General features: G+C 35.3%; 1 protein-coding gene across 4 annotated transcripts in view; it reads right to left on the bottom strand.

Annotated features, from left to right (window-relative positions):
* LOC131078112 (uncharacterized) overlaps nucleotides 1–22,016 on the bottom strand; it is a 154,597-nt gene that overhangs the window by 12,649 nt on the left and 119,932 nt on the right. For 3 of the 4 annotated variants that reach the window (XM_058015784.2, XM_058015782.2, XM_058015783.2), the window contains 5 exons: nucleotides 12,804–12,852; nucleotides 11,537–11,607; nucleotides 11,165–11,284; nucleotides 10,762–10,850; nucleotides 22–70 (listed from right to left, as the gene is read on the bottom strand). In XM_058015784.2, the coding sequence (XP_057871767.2) occupies nucleotides 22–70; nucleotides 10,762–10,850; nucleotides 11,165–11,284; nucleotides 11,537–11,607; nucleotides 12,804–12,852 (378 nt within the window). Of the gene's footprint in view, nucleotides 1–21; nucleotides 71–10,761; nucleotides 10,851–11,164; nucleotides 11,285–11,536; nucleotides 11,608–12,803; nucleotides 12,853–22,016 lie in introns of those variants that run through there. The other variant, XR_009113730.2, reaches the window with a different exon arrangement.

Here is a 22,016-nt window from a genome sequence, read left to right as displayed (position 1 = left end):
AACAAGAGATTTGATAAGTACCTGCTTCTTAAACAACCTCATCGTAAGGACAATAGTATCTCGCATTTTCCTACAACCATGAAAATTTAATTGTAAGATTTGATGCTTCAAAAGAAAATGAACAAAATTCTTCAAATGATTTCAAGAAATCAACAATCAAAAATTAAGTGTTTGGAAAGATAACAATTTTCATCTTACCAGTTTTAGAGATAACAATTAGACATAAGTTAAAGAGAATACTCCATCTAAATTGCCAAATTTCTAAAAGTAAATTGTCATAACAAAAAATACAGTTGGTTTCTTCTTTTCAAAATACCATAATCAAACCAAAAGTGTCAAGAATGCAATACAGAGAAACAATAGTTTAAAGTTTAAAACCAATGAGTTTATGAAATAATGGCAAGTAGAACTGATCCCAATGAGATTTTTAAAATCCAAATTATGTGAAGTTAACTGTCATTGTACCACGGTAAGCATATGATGGCCGAACTTTCCTTTCCAGACAAGTTGTAGGCCATTCGAAATATCATTTAAAAAAAAAAAACAATGAAACAACACATATCCCAAGCTTATCTCTGAATGTTTAAGACTAAAGTCCAAAGAAACTGTCCTAGAGATGCACACCGACAAGCTTCACCTAGAAAAGCAAAGCATCCATTTTCACATTAAATTCCTTTATTTCCATCATATACTTTAATGTTTCAAGACATAAATGCATTCACCAGTCATTAAATTAAAAGAAAAAATAAAGATTAAATAGTAAGTGAACCCCAAAGTCAAGTTCGATGTCAAATGTAATCAGTGTTCCCCAGGGATGCATCCATGGGGTCTATTAATTCAAACTCAGATGAGAGGCATACAGAAGCAAAACCTCACCCCGCCATCCCTATGGGTGCCACCTGCAGGGGTGGCCATCCCAAGTTGACCCTTCATTGAAGGTAATGTCCCTGGGGATGACCACCTCTGCAAGAGAAATGCAGAGACAACTTACTGTCACAAGAAAAAGTAAAGAAAACAATATTTCAAACACATTTTAAGCGCTGAAACAAAATTTTATTTCTTATTTTTCTAAAACACTGTTAAGCTCTATAAACTTTATTTGTTGGTTTTATAGATTCCAATTGCGTTTATTATCTGTGTTTCTTTGAACACAGATTCAAACTCCTTTCTTTTTCATATCTTCCATATGGTGGAAGTCTTCCTTTTATTCCTCTCCACGTCCTTAGGTGGAGTGAGTAGTGGCAGTGACTCCTTGAAAAGTCACCACCCTTAAGGCACCCGATGCTTGTTAGTTAGAGAAAATAAATAAATACTAAGTTCGGTTCACCATAACAAAAATAATCAGTGCATATTAGTAATTGTTAAATATTATTTTCTGGGCAAAGATACTCTCCCGCCACTATACAACAACACTCCCTCTTAGCTAGGGAGATATCTTTCCAGATATTCATGTCATGGAGTCTCTCAACATGACTCTCACAATGGCTACACCCATTTGTAGAAGAAAGTTCATCACGGAGTCACTCAACGTTATATCGTCATGGAGTCACTCAACATGACGTCCATCATGGCTACTCCCATGTGTGGAAAGGAATATGTGCACAAGTGCCCATCACGGAGTCACTCAACGTGATGTCCTCATGGAGTCGCTCAACATGACATCCACCATGGCTACTCCCATGTGTGGAAAGAAACACACGTACAAGTGCCCATCACAGAGTCTCTCAACATGACGTCTACCATGGCTACTCCCATGAGTGGAGAAACACAAGTACAAAGAATTCATCACGGAGTCTCTCGACGTGATGTTGTCATGGAGTCTCTCAACATGACATCCACCATGGCTACTCCCAGAGGGTGGAAGACAAGGGCTTTCACCTCAAATTTCTCTGTCACAGAGAAAAAGTGCATTACAAGGGCTTTCACCTCATACTTCTCCGTCACAGAGAAATATACACTAACAAGGGCTTTCACCTCATACTTCTCCGTCACAGAGAAATATACACTAACAAGGGCTTTCACCTCATTACTTCTCCGTCATAGAGAAATATGCACTAACAAGGGCTTTCACCTCATACTTCTCCGTATCAGAGAAATATACATTACAACAAATCTTCATGATGATGTGGCTCCCTCTGAAGCTACAAGTTCTTGCATCAACCTCCTAACCGCCTCGTCCAAGATTGCCTACAATGCTTGCCTTAGAAGTATGGTTTCCAATGCACTCCTTTGGCACTACTGACAAGCAAGAGTTCAGGACTGTCCTTCTTGACCTCATCCTGGATCACCCTATTATGATCATGGGGCCTTCAACTTATTTTGTATAACGCAAAAGAAATCTCCAAATCCTCGTGTCTCTTTAATGTGTTGAAGCCAAAATTAGAGACTTTGAGATTGCGGTGGTGGACCAAAGCAATTAAAATGCTCGTTGAAAGAGTATGAATATGTAGTAGTAGTGGGAGTCGATCTCGCAACCTCAGTCAATGTTATGCAACTATGCCTGGCGCTTCTACGGCTTACACGCCTCATCTTCTCCAACAGCGATGTTGCCATTAATATCACAACATATAGCCCGATCCAAAATTTAATACCATGTGCCAAAGATCTCAGCAAAATAAGAAAATTATTTTACCACAAAATAGGCACAAAATCAAATTCGCTCTAATACCATGTTGGTTTTATAGATTCCAATTGCGTGTATTATCTCTGTGTTTCTTTGAACACAGATTCAAACTCCTTTCTTTTTCATATCTTCCATATGGTGGAAGTCTTCCTTTTATTCCTCTCCACATCCATGCTGGACAGACACGTCCTTAGGTGGAGTGAGTAGTGGCGGTGACTCCTTGAAAAGTCACCACCCTTAAGGCACCTGATGCTTGTTAGTTAGAGAAAATAAAAAAATACTAAGTTTGGTTCATCATAACAAAAATAATCAGTGCATATTAGTAATTGTTAAATATTAATTTCTAAGCGGAGATACTCTCCCACCACTATACAACAACATTATTTTTTTGTAAATTCCTCAATCCTCATTATTTCTTGCAAGCAGGTGATGTGAAAACAGATAAGAAGAAAAATAAATAGAATGATGAAATTTCTCCTCTCCAACAGTAGAGCACTTGTCTTCAGCCCCAATGTCATACATTATTACACAACCATTCCTTTAGCTTTACACTGACTCTTTTTTATTGTCCTCCGAATTGAAAGCCATAGGACACTCAGACAATATATATATATATATGTATATATGTATGTATGTATGTATATGTGTATATACCTATTTATGTATGTATGTACACACAAACACACACACACATGTATATACCTATATGTATATGTATGTGTATGTGTGAATGTGTGTGTGTGTGTGTGTTGTGGACATGGGGTCCACTCCCATATATAGATAATAAAAAATCAAGGGGTGCATCAGAAATTGAATACACCTAAATGACTGTCCCAGGTGGCTTAATCCTTAGATATGGTTGTATCCAAATTACTCTTTCCTTCCATTTTCTGCTCTCTCATTGCTGATCTTAAAGTCATCTACTGCTTGGCTTTTGATTGTGCATGCTCCTTTCTTTTAACTTCTGTCCACTCTTGCCCCGACTCTGGAGGGGAACAGAAAGAATATATTGGACATAGCTCGAGATGGGAAGCCAATGAAGATGCCAATGTCTTGGGAGAAATCTCAGAGTTTGAGGAAATTGTACTGCACGAACAGCAGAATCATCCCCAATTGAGACTACAGCCACAGCCATAAGACCAGACAACTGTGAACTATTGGCAGGGGGCAGGTTTGGAGAGAAGCTGTCAACTGGGGCATTTAGTGTGCTTGACAGAGAAACTGGAGGATCTTCAGGCAAGTCCGTCTCCTTCTGAGAGCAAGGTGGGATACATAGTGTTTGGGTTCAACTCCAATCCACCAGGTGGGTCTTCCACCAGAGTCAAACATATGGGTGCATTGCTTCTGGCATTGGAACGTTAAGTGGCTAGTTGAGAAGCAATTTCTGCAATGAAAAGAATTTTTTTCACAATCCATGAGCTTTGTACATGTTTGACAATATTTATATATCTAAATGTGTTAATTCCTTCAGCTAAAATTTGCATTTATACTTATGTGATCTATGTATACTTGTGTATGTGATCAAAGTAGCTTCTATTTGATGAAATTATTGTGTCTTAAAGGTTTATTTATTAAAGGGTGGATAAAACAAGTTTTAAATCCTTAAAAATCTGTGAATTTCTTGGGTTTTTCAATTTGCTGAGTTTGGACGCTGAGTTCAAAGCAAGTCAAATTCTTGTATTACAATAAAGAGATAATCAAAACCTATGTTGTTGGTTAGACCAATTATCAAATTTACAATGATTACATTACAACATTTTCATTCCTAAAATTTTCTTGGATGTTCAAAATCTGTCCTTCCACTAACTAAGATCTTCACAGAGCACACCCTTGCTACTGGGCAGCCTACACTTCATCATGTAAATTTGCCAAATAGTCAAGTAACAACAATTACTTTTATTCTTCATGACTAAGTGGATGCCATCAACATCACTTATTAGGAGTAGCTTACCTACGATTCATGCTCTCATCATTTCAAGCTTGACCTTGTAATACATTCAATTTCAGCTTGTCAGCTTATTCCTTCTAAATTTCTAATAGAGAATAATATTTGACGGCCTATACTTTCATGCACGTGACCCTACTAGGAAAACCAGCACAAACTCAGTGCCACTTGCAAGTCCAAGCCTGCAACCTGCTGCTCTGCCCAGACTCACGCACAGAATATTCTGAGTTTCACATTCAGACTTGGCTGAAGGAAACAAAAAGGATTTAAAAAATGCATGCACAAACAGTCAAATGATTCATTTTTTTGGCTGATTTGATCTTCCAGAGGTACAAATCAAACAGAGAGGACTAATTAGAAAGCAGATTTAATCGAGTGTGCAGTACACTTGACTATGGTATGTATCTCTTTTTGTCCTTTTCTTTCTTGCATTTCAAAGCCAAATGCCAAAAACGTAGGTGTTGTGCTGTCCATCATTATTTCCTTTTTCTCATTTACCCACCTTCCCTAATGGTGTTGTTTTCTCTTTTAAAATTTAATTTATTTCCCTTTTTTTTCCACTGATTTTTTATTCAAAACCTCTTAATTTTTATTTTTTTAGTTTTTCCTATGTACAAAATCATGGCACAATGGATGAGACCAACAGCAAGGTGACATAATTTTTGTGGGCATCCTATGTGAAGAGGAATCAATAGCTTAAAGAACCACCTTGCTGAGATAGCTTAAGGCATGTCTGATTCGGAGAGTCTTGAAGCTTGATACAATTCACCTTCTGGATTGACTTGTCTTACTCAACCCTTCAACTACTCAAGCCCATCCAATGGCAGTTAATAGGGGTTTTGCTATTGAGACCTCCAAGGTCTGAACCACTTTGGCTTGCCTCCAAGGTGTAGCCATTGGTCTTAGACAATCAACTCCTCCTATAGAGGTTGCCACCTCAATCTCCACACACTCCTAGGCTCCAACAACTCCTGCAAGAATCTCAACACTGCAACCTCATTCAATGGACTCAAAATACATCTACATAGTGTCTTTGAAGTCTTTTGAGGCTTTTAGCATCTCCAAACCCATCGCCATGGTTTCGTAGCCATTCTTGGTCTCTACAGGACTCAAATAGGCCTAATTGGATTAGCCCTCCTATACCGGTTTTCAAGACTTAGTTTGAAAATTCCCCAAACAAGGCCACAAATAAATTATAGATTCGAATACCCTTTTCAGAGTTATAGACAATATTGGAAAATTGCATCTAGGTTATCCGTACACATAGGGTTTCCAATACTGCACTAATTTCAAGGGTTTAGGCCTACCCGGGTGACTTGGGAAGATGGTTCTAAAACCCTTCACCAGTCAAAACACCTGCTCAAACAAATTAGGGATTCTTCAAGGGCACTCAGAGGGCTTTCCAACCATGTGACATTTTGTCTTGCACCAATCCACATGTGCTCAGAATTTGCTCATCTCCTGCTGTCCTAACTCACCAACTCCCAACGGTGAGCCTAGGGCTTCATTGTCTCTCCTCCACAAGGTCCTGCAAAACAACAAATCCTATTCTAAACCTATGTACAAACCCTAACGTAGCATTCCACTTGATTTCAACAGGTGCCATCAATGAATGCTTAGGTTAGAGCCATTTTTGCTCTTAAACCCTACTTGCAAGGGTTTTACACCTAGTTGCAAAGAATGGATGATATCTCTGCAACTAAAGACAATCAGTCCTGCAAATCAAACTTATTGGAAAGTAAATTCAATGAACACTCATGCCCTACAATGAGATTCTACAATCAAGTCCGTACTGGACCGTACAAAGCAATGAAAACAAGGAAAACTGTCAAAAACGGTGAAAAGACAAGATTGCTTCAAAAACCAAAAACTAGTTCTTGCATTCCCAATTCTCCAACCCGTACAATGAGGTAGATTTTGGCTTATATGCTGATGGTTTAGTTGGCTCAACCAACTTTGCAACGCCATCATCCAAAAATGCAACTTTTGCAAAAAAAATTGCAAAATGTTGCTCAGCAACTTTTTACACCTTTTGACTCCTGAGATGTAACTTTTCACTCTAATGCATTTCAAGGCTCCTGAAGGTCCTCAAACACCCTAGAAGACCTAAACACACTACAATAGACCCCTATTACATGATAAGAATCATCTAGAGTACTACTCCTGTGATCTACCTTAGCATTTCAACTTGTTAAGCTGACAACACCCTGAACACAAATGACACAATCCAAAACTTGGATAACTCAACCATGGCTCTACTGAGTCCCAAATGGTTGGTCCCTTATTACATCATAAGAAACAACACACAAAATTGCATGCTTGGAGTGTTAGGTTCCCTGCACCATACTCCCCTGGGACAAAGAACTCAAGTCCCTTGAGTTAAGAGGTCTGCAATCTCCACTCCATGCTGAAGTATATCTGATTCTGACATCCACATAACATCTAACAATCTGTTGGAGGGTGTGATTCAATAGGTCAGGGTTGACAATGTTGTCCAAATCTCATAAACAACACAGCAGCATATGTAGTCATAGCAACACTTATTCAAGATACGCATCATGCTATTTGTTTTATTCATAGTGCTACACATTGTTTGGATTTAATGCTTGAGGGCATCGAGAAGATTAGAAGGGTCAAAAGTGTGGTTAAAGACGCTAGACAAATTACCAAACTTATCTACACCCATAATAGGGTCCTTAGCTTGATGAGAGAGAACAAAAATTGCAGGCACTTGTATGATTAGGGGTGACACAATTTATCGCCGTTGGTCAAGCAGACGTTTGTGAATAATGCCTTGATGGACTCTCCATATTTTATAACAACCTGTGGCGAGAAGGCTGCCAAAACTATTTTTAATGAGGTGTTCATGAAATATGCAATAAAGATTCTTAGGATAAATAACAAATTCAAAAATAAATTTCATAGGGAATTATCTATTAGTAGCTTTTTTTAATTTTTCAATATAGCTTTTATTCTTATATTAATTTAAATTTTATTTACAGTTTTTTGGGGTGGCAAAAACCTTGAGGCATAGTTCTTTGTTTGGTGGATGGAAATAGCATGCTAATGGATTATTCTCTAATAATCCATGCATAGGGCCAAAGTGGCCATTTTACATTACTATGGTAGTAACAAAAGAAAGGTAGATCATTCAGTGCATCTTTAATCATAGTTGGACTAATCAACTCCACCAGCAAATGCATGCCTTGGCATATTATGTAAACCCAAAATTTAATAAGGAGGTTATGGACAACCTTGCTTCATGCACAAAGAGGATGGCAACAAATGAAGAAATTATAAACAAAATTCGTGATGAGTTGGAGGTCACACACATCTAAAGCCATTCAAGGAAAAGAAAAATAGAAACCATGTCAAGAAATCCTTTAATTTTAAGCTTCTTGCTAAAATTCGGAACTTGAATTTTTAATCTTAGGTTATAAATATATTATCTCTTTCTTTGACATTCTATTTGTAGATTTTTGGTGTGAGGATTATGATGCTAGCACACCAAATCTTTAGAGGTTAGCTATCCTTATTTTGTCCCAAACCTATAGTTTCTAGGTGTTAGCACATTTAAAGCCTATATGAGAGCACTGACATCCATAACACCTTTATAGCCTTGTCTTTCAGCTAATACAACCTTCGCTTTCTCATGATGCCATTGACTTGGATGGCATCAACCCATTTACCTATTCGACTATCACAGCAGCACATAATGATATCATGTTCAATTTGGACATATGGAAACATCTATTGTCCATAGAAATATATTTTTTGATCAGTATGATTATAAGTTTCTCAACCTTCCTTATTGTTGTGTACAAATCCATGAGACAACTTTCCCCCACTCAAAAAAGCCACCTCCTTCAAGTTTATTTTCTCATGCAACGGCCTTGACATGACTTCAAACAAAGCTGATATCATGAAGGTTGGTCAATATCAACCATAGTTTGACAACTCGGCCAAAAATTTCTAGAAATTAGCAAACTCGCGAGTCCTAGAGCTCGCTGAGTCCAAGTGCCACAGACTCACAGGTCGTGTCAACACAAGTCCAAGCATGAACTAACCAAGTCCTAGGCATAGACTCATGCGAGTTCTAGAGTTGGACTCGCGAGACCTGACCCAAAACTCTCGCCCGTGAATATACACACCCAACAAACATATTTTGGCTCCAACTTGTCCATTTTTTATCATATCTAACACTTTGGGCAACTAATCATTGTTGTCCCTCAAACACAATATGGTCTCCACTCCCAAACCCCCAACAGAATTGGATGCAATGGAGGAGGACAAAGAATATTTTGAGGATCAAGAAACAATTCATCATCATTTAGATACCATAGCAATAGCACCTTCTAGTTCGAGGTCTGAAAATTTGAGTTACATTAGGAGCATAGTTTCAGGACTCTGCCAAAAATCGCCAAAACTCGTCGCACTCGTGAGTCCTAGAGCTTGCCGAGTCCTAGTGCCATGGACTCGCGAGTCGTGTCCTAGCGAGTCCAAGTATTGACTCACCGAGCCCTACGCATGGATTCACACGAGTTTGGCAAGGACTCGCAAGTCCCAACCCACGACTCATGCATCTAGTCATACATCAAGGCGACTTTAAAACATGTCTTTTTGAACTTTTTGATTTTTTTTCACTTCTTTTTGCACTTTCTTGTCCATTTCTTCATATTTTGGCTCAAACCCATCCATTTCTTCATATTTTGGCTCAAACTCGTCCATTTTTAATCATCCAAAAAAATAAAAAAATTCAGAGGCCTAGCCTGTGAACCCCTACTTTTGGCCTGTGGTGAAACGTAGCACCCCTTCTATCGTTGGGTTTTTCTCATAACTAAAACTTTGTGCAACTTATCATTGTTGTCCCTCAAACCCATTAGGGTCTCCACTCCCAAACCCCAAGCAAAATTGAAAGCAATGGAGGACGAAGAATATTTTGAAGATCAAGAAACAATTCATCACCATTTTAAAACCGTAGCAATAGCACCTTCTAGTTCGAGGTCTGAAAAATTGAGTTACACTAGGAGAGGAAAGAGAAAGATGTAGATTGTATTTGGTGGTTTTTCTCATTTTGACATATCATTATATGTAAACATTTATAAACTTATGATGTTGTTATACATTTGAATTTTAAACTATGTATGAAATTATGAAGTTTGAATGATGAACTTTAAAATATTGAGTGTTTGAAGATCATATTGCATGTGTAATGTTTGAATTATGACAAATTGATAATCAAATTAGGCTACTATGTTCTCTTAATCATTTAAATTTTATTTTTTTCTGTGAAAGTGCAGTTTTCTTCTTTTCCAAGTCCTAGCCAAGTTTTTTGTCGAGCCCCAAGTCCGAGTCTTATTTTGGGCTGTCGAGTCCGCATTGAGTCCAAGTCCTCAAAATATGATTAGGAGAGGAAAGAGAAATATGTAGATTGTATTTGGTTGTTTTCCTCATTTTGACATATCATTATATGTATACATTTATAAACTTATGATGTTGTTATACATTTGAATTTGAAACTGCGTATGAAATTATGAAATTTGAGTGATGAACTTTCAAAAATTGAGTGTTTGAAGATCATATAACATGTGTAATGTTTGAATTATGACAAATTAATAATTATATTAGGCTCTTATGTTCTCTAAATCATTTAATTTCTTCTTTTTTGTAGAACTACGGTTTTCTTCTTTGCCAAGTCCTAGCCAAGTTTTTTGTCAAGCCCCAAGTCCGCACCAAGTTTAAGTCCTCAAACTATGATCTCAACAATATACTAAAAAGACGAATGGAAGCTTGGCTAGAAGAGACGAGTGTTCAATTTTACTAATTTTTTTTTTTTAAAAGGTAAAAGGGAAGGCCTGTTTCAGGCCTCGACAGTTGTGAAAAAGCAATAGTTAATTCAAATTGCGATATCTTTACTTGGGCAAAATATATAACTTGAAGCCACAATAAACAATAAATCAAACTAACTTCATTGGGGTAAAATATTTTACCATTTTGGGCTTCAAATTAAGATAACTAATGACACTTACATGACTATACAGAAAAGTTTATTAGAATTTACAATCCTTACAGTCTCATCATTAACACCTAGATACTGACATCTATATATTATTAAGGAAAGCAAAAAGAATTATAAAAGGACAGTGTATATTAACACTGATTGACTGGTATAAGCATCCAAACTGGAACTTACGAGTTATCCTCGCTTGAACTTAAAGCAATACTAACTCCACCAGAACTTGTTAACACAAATTGTGCTTGATGTCCATAGGGAATCACAATCTGCAGCCTCAACATGACAGCACACAACATTTAGAAAATGATTAGTCTCTGCCCATAAATATCTCTTCCAATATAGCTAGGTAAGAAATGTTTTATACAAATGTCTCCCCCTTATCCACATTCCCTATAAATCAGAATCTCTAAATATATGTTTTAAAAATTTAAACACATACATAGGAACTCTGAAACTAAAATGCCTTTCCATGGAAATTGAAAATACATAAATTGTATAAATCAAATACTAGTATTAAGTGCCTTCAAATAAACTTCATATATTGCATATGAAATAAATATCAGAGTTAGAGAGGGCATACATTTAGTTCAGAGGTATACTTCTCACTAACAGCCACCCTACGCTGCCTGTTACCCTTTATCTCATAATTTGACCTTTTCAAAGTCAAAACAGCAGGCTCCCAAATATCAAGTGTACCAACCTTCAAAAATAGATACAGTTAATAACAGATAAATTAAATGACTTTTATACATCATTATTCCTACATCTTGGCAGCCAAGCAAGTGAATCAACTGAAATTTCTTCTAAATTCAGGATTTGCCTTGAGGGCCAAAAAAAATTCTCATATGGAAATCCTTCTCAGAAGAGAGAATTTATAGAGAAATGAATATGGCCAAACACAAATTTCTGAAGTTGTACTATTAACGATTCAACAGTTTTCTAAGATACTTACTGCTAACTGAACATCAAATACCGCCTGTCCTGCAAAAAAATAACTCTCTATTTGGTCTTGCATAGTGGACTCTGAAACACAAGAGAGAATAGTGAGAAAAAATTTCCCACCAATAAACAATGGAACATGTGCATTTACTCCCAAAAAAACAAATGAAGAAAAGAGATTTTGAGGTCACAGTACAAACAAGGAGAACCACCATTTTCCTTGCACAAACATGCATTCAAAACGTTGATTATTCCAAATGAAACAGGCAAAAGAACATGCCTAATGTGAGACAAAGGTTCACCATCAAGAAGGATGATCCCATAAACATTTCAACTTGAAATGTTTTCATTGGCTACACTTGGCAGAATACAAACAGAACCTTGCTCAAATTTAAAAGCTTAACTGTACAAATACAAGATAACATGTAGATAAATGCAATGATGTAACCACCTTGCAAGCCCACAGCCAGGGACACTATACCACAATTACCCACTATGATAGACTCAAGTTCAAAGGTTCAGTTGCTAATAACATATTCCAAATACCTGAACTTACTTTTGTTTCAGAAGCAGCAAAACAACAGAGGCAGAAAAAAACATGCTCTGGTATGCATTACACATATGATATAGCCAGTAATAGAACAATTACAAATCTGGATTCACCATTTAAATTGAGCAAAGAAATTTAGCATTATATAAGTTTAAGAAAAGATACATACTGGTAAATGCTATCAACATTTCATATCCTTTAAAATCAATGTTGTGTTTAAAGATTCCTCATTTAAACATTTCAATAAATTGATTGGATTGAATACTCGAAACACCAAAATTTGAAAAACATCTTAAATCAATTTCTTTACAATTATGACTGTTTAAAAATTTTATGGATGGAAATCTGCATAAGAGAAGATAATGTTGAAATACATTTCTTTCACATTTACTGGATGCAGTTTCAGAAATTCAGAATAGCCAAGTTTAAGATGGAAAGATATATAATAAGGCTCTATTTATTAATATTTTTCTTGGTTACACAGCTGAAATCCTCAGAAAAAAACAATTGGAAAATTTATCTCTAAAAACTCACAGCCCTTTCATGTTATAACAATGATTAATACATATAGCTCTCAATATTTTCTTCAACATAATAATCTTATTTCATTAAACCTTATCCAAGGATTCAAAGAACCACCTCTGTCTCAACCTGGGATCCATTGATAGTGTGTGATTGGAAAACAGAGCATTTTATTCTTTTCCATGAATCAAAGTGTAGCTGAGCTTACCACAAATTATTTTATTCTGATCATTTGCAAAAACCTTGACTAGTTCACCCTGCAAAGAACTATACCTTGTCAAGACAAATAGGAGATAAAAAAAAATAAAAAATAAAAGAGATTAAATCAATGTCCACAAAAGACCAAAGTAGGATTCCTACAAAGAGAATTTCATTTTTATTTTATTTGCATGGGTGGCCCAAAAATACCAACCATTAATAAGAACGAGAAAAAAAAAATCCATTTAAATCTAAGAGATAACCATTTTACTCCAAAACATCATTTATCACAACTGTTCTAAGTTTTGATTTATACCATTTACACTTATATTTTAATTTATCAATAATAATTTGAATCCTACTGTCATGTGTGTTTCAATGATAAAGATGTTAATGTTATGCACATGCCAACTGCATCTATGCATAGTAGAATTTCAATAAACATATAATGCATTTAACAAAATTTGTGATTGGTACACATATAAAAGGGTACACTGCGTCTTCCATTAATTGATATACAACTGAATTAAAATGTGCTCAACTAGATCAACCATATCGCAGCACTCATGAGCAGGTGACAGTTTGTCTTAGGTCACTCTTCTGTCAAACACTTGGTTATCTCATATTGACCCGTCAATATTTCCTTCTACTGGCCTCCCTTGATCACCCTTACCAGTTCTGAGTGTCTATGACCATTTAAATCATCCTCGTATGTTTTAAGACATTGTTCCAATGGCAACTTTGTACCAATAGGAAACAAATATTCACAAAACCTCTACAAAATAGAATCAGCATATTTTCTTTCACTCAACAAAATTTTTATGTCAGTCTATATCTCCATGTCTAAAATAAATTTTGTAGCCACTTAATGGTTCATACCAACTTGTAATAAAAGTTGGATTTTTAGTTATTGTGTCATATCCTTCATGTTTCCAGTATGTAGCATATCATGAATGCACACAACAATAATAACAAATTGTTCAACACCCTATATATATAATACACACAATAATCAGCTTTACCTAAAACCTACCCAATGTTGATAATTTATAGCTTCCATCGGAGTAATCTCATAAAATCATATGTATAAGTAATGCTGATTATATCATCAGTGTGATCAATGATTTGATGATATGAATATATACATATTAATATATGTAATAATAATGTGTACTTATTTATTTATTTATTTTTTTAATCAGTAATAGGCCGAAGCCGATAAGATGTACATACCCTACCCCCTATGGGATTTGAACTTGTGACCTCTCTTTCAAGAGCAAAAGTTCTCCACCAGTAGGCCAACTCAGCCTGTACATAAGTGTTCTTATTATTATTATTTATATGAATATTTATATGAACATAATTTATGATTGAAATATTAAATCATTAATCATGTTGTTGATAAATCATTGAGATTAAATTCATGTCAAACCGATAAGTAATATCGATTTATAATTTTATATTAATCACATTGTTTATACCAAATTGAATATGAACACCGTATCTATATGATCATAAGTATCGATTATATTGATCAAATGGAATGATCAATAAAAATCGATTCTCCACATTAAACAGTTCGATATCATTTATCGCTGTGTATATCGACTATAGTCGTTCTCCTTACCAAAACGATTATGTGAATCATTACCTGCAGATAACAATAATAACCAACAATTATGAGAATCGTTAACTGTTGTTAATTGATAACAAACGATTATGAGAATTGTTGTCTTGCAAATCGATTAATTGTATCGGTATGTTGAGAGGCATCTCAATGAAGAGACATGTCTCCACGTACGTGGAGGCATGTCTATTCATCGACATGTCTCCACGTACATAAAGGCATGTCTATTCATTGACATGCCTATACAGTGAGATATGTATTATGATGGAGTTCGATTCTAATAGGTAAGTACAGAAATCGAAAGTGCAAGCCATTAGACATCAATCTCCTTCATTTGTAGCCCTGCAAATACTTTATGAATTAAGTTGTGTTCTCTTCATATAAGCAGCAACCAACACATAGAGTTCATTGTCATATAGTTTAGTTGTGAACCAAGTATTAGAAATAAATTAAAACTACTCACATATCTAATCTGATCCAAACTTTAACACCCAAGTTTCAAATTATATGCATAAAACTTTTGATACCACATTGTAGGTGACTGTTCTAGGCCTAAAATAAATTACACAGCACCAAAACCTTTCATTTGAAATTTTAATAAAAGTTGGATCTTTAGTTCTTTTATTGTATTCTTTGTGTTTCCAATAAGTGACATATCACTAACATACACAGTAATAGTAACAAATTGATCGGCACCCACATATAATACACACAATGATCATATTTACAACAAATCCACCCAAGTTTAAAAGCATATGTATCAAACTTTTGATACCACATCATAGGTGACTACTTTAGGCCATAAAAAGACCTCTTCAATCTATCAAACAAACTTTCTATTCCTTTGACAATAAATTTTCTATTTTGTGGCATAAACTTCCTCTTCTACGTCCCAATGTGATAAAGTTCTCCTAACATTCATTTGTTCATACATTAAGATTAACAGCAGAAGCAATAGATAATAGGAATATGACTACATAACCCAGGGACGCGTCCCTGGCCTAAAATCCCCCGTTCTGGTCACAGGACATTCCGGGGCCATGAGGACAGCTAGGGGACGTTTCCCCCCTGTGCCCAATCTCACAGAAACCCCTAAAACCGCCCCGAGAACAGGGGGCTCCAGCCCCATCCGTGGGGAACATCTAGTCATCCCGGGGATGGCCGAGCATCCCTCATGGCTAGAGCCGTATTTTGCAAGATACATTCAAAAAGAAAAACATTTTTTAAAATTTAATTTTTTGCATTGTGAGCCTCTACCTCCGAAAACACCCTAAAGCTATTACTTCACACATTTTGATTCATTTGGTCATTTGTGTGAGAAAAAAAATTTGGGGCAGCAAGAGGGTTTGAAGGAAGCCATTGAAAGAAGAGGTGCAGCATGGAATAGAAGGTAAAGTGGTTCAACCTAAGGGAAGCATCTTCCTTCAAGCTTTAAAGAGGTAAGTTTCATTCTTCCATTTTCCTATTTTTCATTTTTTTTCAGAATTTGAAGAATGAAATGAGAGAAACGTTTGACTTTTTTATATTTTTATGCATTTTATCAGTTTAAACTTTTATTCAAACTCAAAACAAAATGAGCAGCAGTGAGGGTGATGGTAGTAGTGAGAATGAAGTGGATGTGTTTGGTGGCAATGCAAGTGGAAGTGCTAAGAGAAGTAGTGGGCAGCAACCTAATATATTTAAGTGCCCTTCAAAAATCATGGAAACATAAGCAAAGGGCCCTTTCAATAAAAAAAAACCTCTTTCTCCAAGGTTAATGTGCTAATGGAGGATATGAGGCAAACTTGGATGAGGTTTGGTTGATCTCTTGTGATGGATGGGTAGACTGATGTTAGACATCGACCACTCATCAATATCATTGTCACATGCCCTGTCGGTTCTTATTTTCTCAAAGTTGTAGATTGTTCAAGGAAGCACAAGGATGTAGACTTCCAATTTACCATTTTGAGAGATGCCATAGAGGAGATTGGGGCTGCAAGTGTTGTACAGGTAATTAATAATTATTGATCTAGCATATGTGTGCAAATCAGCTAGTTTGATGGTGCAGGGTGCTTACAGGCACATCTTTTGGACACCATGTTGTGTTCATGCATTGAACAATGCATTTAAAGATGGAGGAAAAATAGATTGGGTGAAGCAAGTGGTGGCAAGAGTTAGACACATTCAAATGTTCATTTGCAACCACCACACCTCACTTTCTCTCTTTAGATCATTTTCAAAAAAGAGTTCCTCAAACCCGTTGACACAAGGTATGCCACTTACTTCATTTTGTATCAAACTTCCAATTTTTTATTGAATGAACATTTAATATAGGTATACCAATTAAACTTTGTATTATTTTAATGAATATACGTATGCCACTTACTACATCTTGTTCAAGAGGATGCTTGAGGTGCGTGATCCTCTAAAATTGATGTTAATGAACCTGAGTGGGCTAGATGGTGGGAATCAAACTCTACTAAAGGAAAATCTGCCAAACAAAAGATTCTTGATGACAATTGGTGGTCCACTGTGAGGTAAGACATTGCTGGTTTTTATTTAATTGCTGAATGTTTTAAAAATAAAATATTAGATTGTTGATTTAGTGTTTTTCATAATCTGATTTTAATATTTTGAACTTTACACTTGCAGATATTTTTGCTCCATCATCTCACCTATTGTAGCTATCATTAGATATACTGATGCAGACTCTCCTAGTCTTGGAGAAATATATGAGACATTTGACAGTACGCTTGGGAAGATAAAGCAAACAATTTTGGCTAAGGATTCTACTATGGGGTTCTATGAACAACATATTAGGCCCATTGTGACATGGGGGTGGAACATAATGAACACCCCGCTTCATATGGCACCCTATGTTGTGAATCCCAAATGGTATGCACCAAGGGATGGAAGTGTGCCTCCATCTGATGACGACGAGGTTTTAGATGGGTTCACACAAGCCATTGATAAGATATATCCAGAGGAGGCGGCTTCCATACTTCGTGCACAATTCCTTGCTAACCCACTGGCAAGATTGGATAAAGCTATATGAGCCCAAAGGGACCCTATTGGATGGTGGACATGGCATGAGAGGGATACACCACAATTGAAGTTGCTTGCCACTCGTCTCCTTTCACAAGTTGCTAGTTCCTCTGCCACGAAGAGGAATTGGTCCAACATATGGCTTTATCCACTACATCAAGAGGAATAGACTTACCTCTAGATGAACAGAGAACCTAGTGGCCATGGATAATGCTCTTTGACTTCAGTATCATTAAACTCCAAAGTATCGGCAGACTCTAGCTTTACGATAGGATTTTGATCCCAAATATGTGGCCCAAGTTGATGAGGTGGAGACACCAAGGGGATTAATTGGGATTTTCTTGGATCAAGTGGGCATGGACCATGACAATGGCATAGACTCAAAAGACTCTGATTTTGATGCAATGTTAGGAGATGCAGATTAGTGGCAGCAATGTAATTCATTTTTTTTTTGTAAATTCATATAGTAATTAACAATGAAACTATATGGCAGCAGCATAGCCTTTGGCCATTTTGTATGTTATTTTTTTAATATCACATGCATATTGACAATGAATTCTGAATTATGAATGCATATTGAGTATTACTATTGACAATGAATTTTGAAAACAAATGTTGTATATTCAAATTTAAAGTTCTAAAATGTTTTCATAGTATCATATGCATGCTATATTCATGTTTTCATATGAATATAATGTATATATGCATGCTTTATCCATGTTTTCATATGAACATTTAAAATTTCCCTAAATATTTTTAATTTTCCCTATATTTTATATAGTCGTCACCTTTGCCATCCCCAAATTTGGCAAAAGAATTTGCCGTCCCGAAAACTTGTCCAATCGTCCCCATCTCAGAAACTTAGGGTAGCGTAGGAATATAATAGAATTCAACTTGCAACTGAAGAAAAATTCTCACCAAAATCAATCCCCTCAATTGGTTAATAACCAATGTTCCATAGAGTTCTAGGTATAGGGACAAGGGGATGGATTTTGAGGACGAGGGGATGTGTTACAATTATGATCTTGTGTAAAGATAACCAAGTATCATTAAACTTCAGAAGAATCTTTGTATTTATTATTCTTTAATAACTCTTTAGCTGTTATCAATTTGAAGCGAGTAAAATTAGGAACCGAAAGAAAAGTAAGGACTGAGTGGGAGTTACAAAAAGTGATTGGCATGCAAAAGAAACGCCATTGTAATCAAGAGTAAGAATGACGGAAAATAAGTGGTAGTTATGTTAGAAAAAGAGCTCGACTCTAAAGCACTGAAGCCATGTTGTTGGTAGAGAGCCTTCCACATGGCCCTAGCTCTCACTCTCTCAACTTGACCTGATGATCCACACGATCTGAAACAAAAGGCCACGTCTTTACCTTGCAGTTTTATACTGTTAGAGAATTTTATATTGGTAGAGAGCCTTCCACATGGCCCTAGCTCTCACTCTCTCAACTTGACCTGATGATCCACACAATCTGAAACAAAAGGCCACGTCTTTACCTTGCAATTTTATACTGTTAAAGAATTCGTTCACGAGAATCATGGAGGACCACCGTTGAGAGTGGAAGAATAGATAGACTTTCAGTTCCATTATCCTTTGACTTCCCATGGAAGCTGCTCTATGCATGAAAGAATGAATTCTTCATACTAAAAAGGGGGAGAAAGCTTGCAAATTCAAGAACAAAGGGCACTACCCATCAATACCAATATCTATTACCTATACATTTTGCATTCATGATCACAATCTTTAAATGTCCTCTCCTTTTCTCTAAACAGATTTGCAAAAAAAAATTGATTAAATGCTAACAATACTTAAGATTAGGATGGAAGTTAAATTCAAACATTTCCATACATTCCACAATGTGTATGTTATCTAGAAGATCTAGTGCAACAGAGAGAAAATGGTGGCTCCAAGAGCTTATTTTCCTCAAATCATGTTTGCTTATTTGAAGGAATTGAAGTCTTTTAAAAACATTCATTCCATGCATCCATCTACCCTATTCTTAAAGGATGATTGTCATTCCTCTCTGTCATCATGAGAAGAAAATGCTACTTAATTCCTGCGTTGTTAACCCGTAATAGGGAAAATCTAGCATTCAATCTTTTATAAAAGAAAAATCACCTAGAGTGTAACTCTGTCCGTGACCTGCATTATCCAGATTCCAAACAGCTTTTGACAAAATTTGTTAATTCCTTGCACTATAAAAAGATATAATTCTTGCATATAGAATGGGTTTGATATTTCACCTATCATTTGCTTACTTTTAAGTTCTAAAACCATACAGCCCAATCCATTTGTTTGCATATCCTGCAATCATTGCATTATGTAGACATGCAAACCATATTCATCCTCAAATGAGTACACTGTCCACTGTTTACAAAGACTAAGAAAACAATAGGCTACCTTTAAATAGGTTTTCCATCCTTTCAATTATGGATTCATGCACTACAGCTAATTAGTTAGCAAATCTGATCATAAATTCAATGCAAGCTCAAATGTATTTAATGCCTTTCTTATTGAGTTAAGGCATTGCAGAGTCAGCCTTTTTATTAAATCAAATGGCTTTTTATTTAGTGTTCTATGGTTTCAAAATAGGTTAAATAATAGTAAACCATTTGCACATTCAAGAATAGATATGTCATTTTGATATAAGTCTTTTTCGTCATTCCACCCATGCATATAGAAGTCGGTACCCATCATGACAGTTTAAAGATCCGTGCATTAATTTATTGAGGTTAAGATCTTGTTGCCGCATGTTTTACCAAGTCAACCAAAAATCTTTCAATTGGATTAAATCCCATCAAACTGTTTTGTGTATATAAGTATCCATTTGTGATATTTCAAATTTGGAATGGAAGACCCAAGAGGACATTGGAAAAGTTTAGTGCTTCTGCATGTATGATTCTTTAATCTATTCAATAACCGAATTGTACATACCATGATCAAGCTTTCACTTGCAGCCTGTTGTCTTTCCTTTGACTTTTCCACAGTGGTTTTTATAAATCTTTTAGATCTTTTAAATGCAGAATAATACAGCTGCAAATTCTCTGTTTTACAATGTGAATTATATATATATATATAAACAACATTAATGTATATTTATTTAGAAATGATAAAATTAGGTATGAAAGATTAAAAGGCTAAATATTGATAAAAAACTCCTGTATTATATCTTAAACATGATAGAGAAATAGATGTCTCAAGATATTTTTCCTTAAAACAACTTTAAATTCATAGTATTGCAATAAGTCCTGTTATGAGGATAACCTAGAAATTAAATAGAGCTGTAAAAAGATCACCCAAGGCTTTTAATATGTGAATTATATAGAAATGAAGAGAAGCCAAAATTTAAGAGTATGTTGAACTGTTAATATTGATCTCATAGCAAGGAATTGTCTTTATATTATAGTTGAAGATATATAGTTGAAGATATTTTTATGAAAGACTTCTTGATCTTTGAAATATGGACCAATTGCTAGAACTTTAGTAAAGGTAATGTTGTAAGAATCAACCACTTGAACTTGTCTAGAAGCTTTTGGACCTAGAAATGAATTCTTAGTCAACACACTGATAACTACATAATAGATTAAGCATTGAAATTGCAGCCTTGTAGATAGTATGATAGTTAATTAATAAAATCTTTGTAGAACCCTACAAATTGAATAGTAAAATAAGCCCAAAAATGATCAAAATATAAATTCTTTTAGTAAATTGAAGATCTTAAATGATTATGTATTAATCTATGCCTTGTGAGACAAATTGGCTAATGACCTTAGTACACTGATAACTACGTGAAAGATTAAGTATACAAATCGGAGCCTTGTAGATAGTATGATAGTTAATTAATAAAAATCTTTGTTAAACCCTATGAAGTGAATAGTAAAATAAGCCCAAAAATTATCAAAATATAGATTCTTTCAGTAAATTGAAGCTCTTGACTAATTATGTATTAATATATGCCTTGTGAGACAAATTGGCTAATGACCTTAGTCTTTCTTAATGATAGCATAAAAGAAGATTACACTTATATTTAAGGCTAGTGTCAATAGAATTTTACTTTATGTACAGATGAAGGATACTTATTATGAAAGAGTAGAGACCATTTATCAATCATTTTATTCTAATCTACTTAAATATGTGTTGTCATATGACATTGTTTAGCAGTGCTCATGAAGAAGTTGCCATATTACCTATGAGTTTTAATGGTTTGTTCATCTTTTAGAATAATGGTGATCTAAAACAATACTAACATCTTTGATTAGTTATCAAGTAAAAAGTGCATAGGTTAATGCCTCATATCCTCTTGTAATTCTCGTTTGCTTACCTAAGCTTTTGAATACTTATTTGTGTGTTCCTAAGCTTTTTATACATTTTTGTGCAAGATTCGAAAACATTGTAATTAGAATCTTAGTAACAATATGCCTGAACTAGTTGTCATGCGTGAAATCTATTATCAAATGATGATACATAGATAGATGCTTCTGTAAGCCTGTGAATGCTTTTGTAGACTTGTTGATATGAACTAGTTGTCATGCGTGAAATCTATTATCAAATGATGATACATAGATAGATGC

Source organism: Cryptomeria japonica, chromosome 3 (assembly GCF_030272615.1).
Source record: "Cryptomeria japonica chromosome 3, Sugi_1.0, whole genome shotgun sequence".
Taxonomy (NCBI): Eukaryota; Viridiplantae; Streptophyta; class Pinopsida; order Cupressales; family Cupressaceae; genus Cryptomeria; species Cryptomeria japonica.
This window is presented reverse-complemented; position numbering and strand designations above follow the sequence as displayed.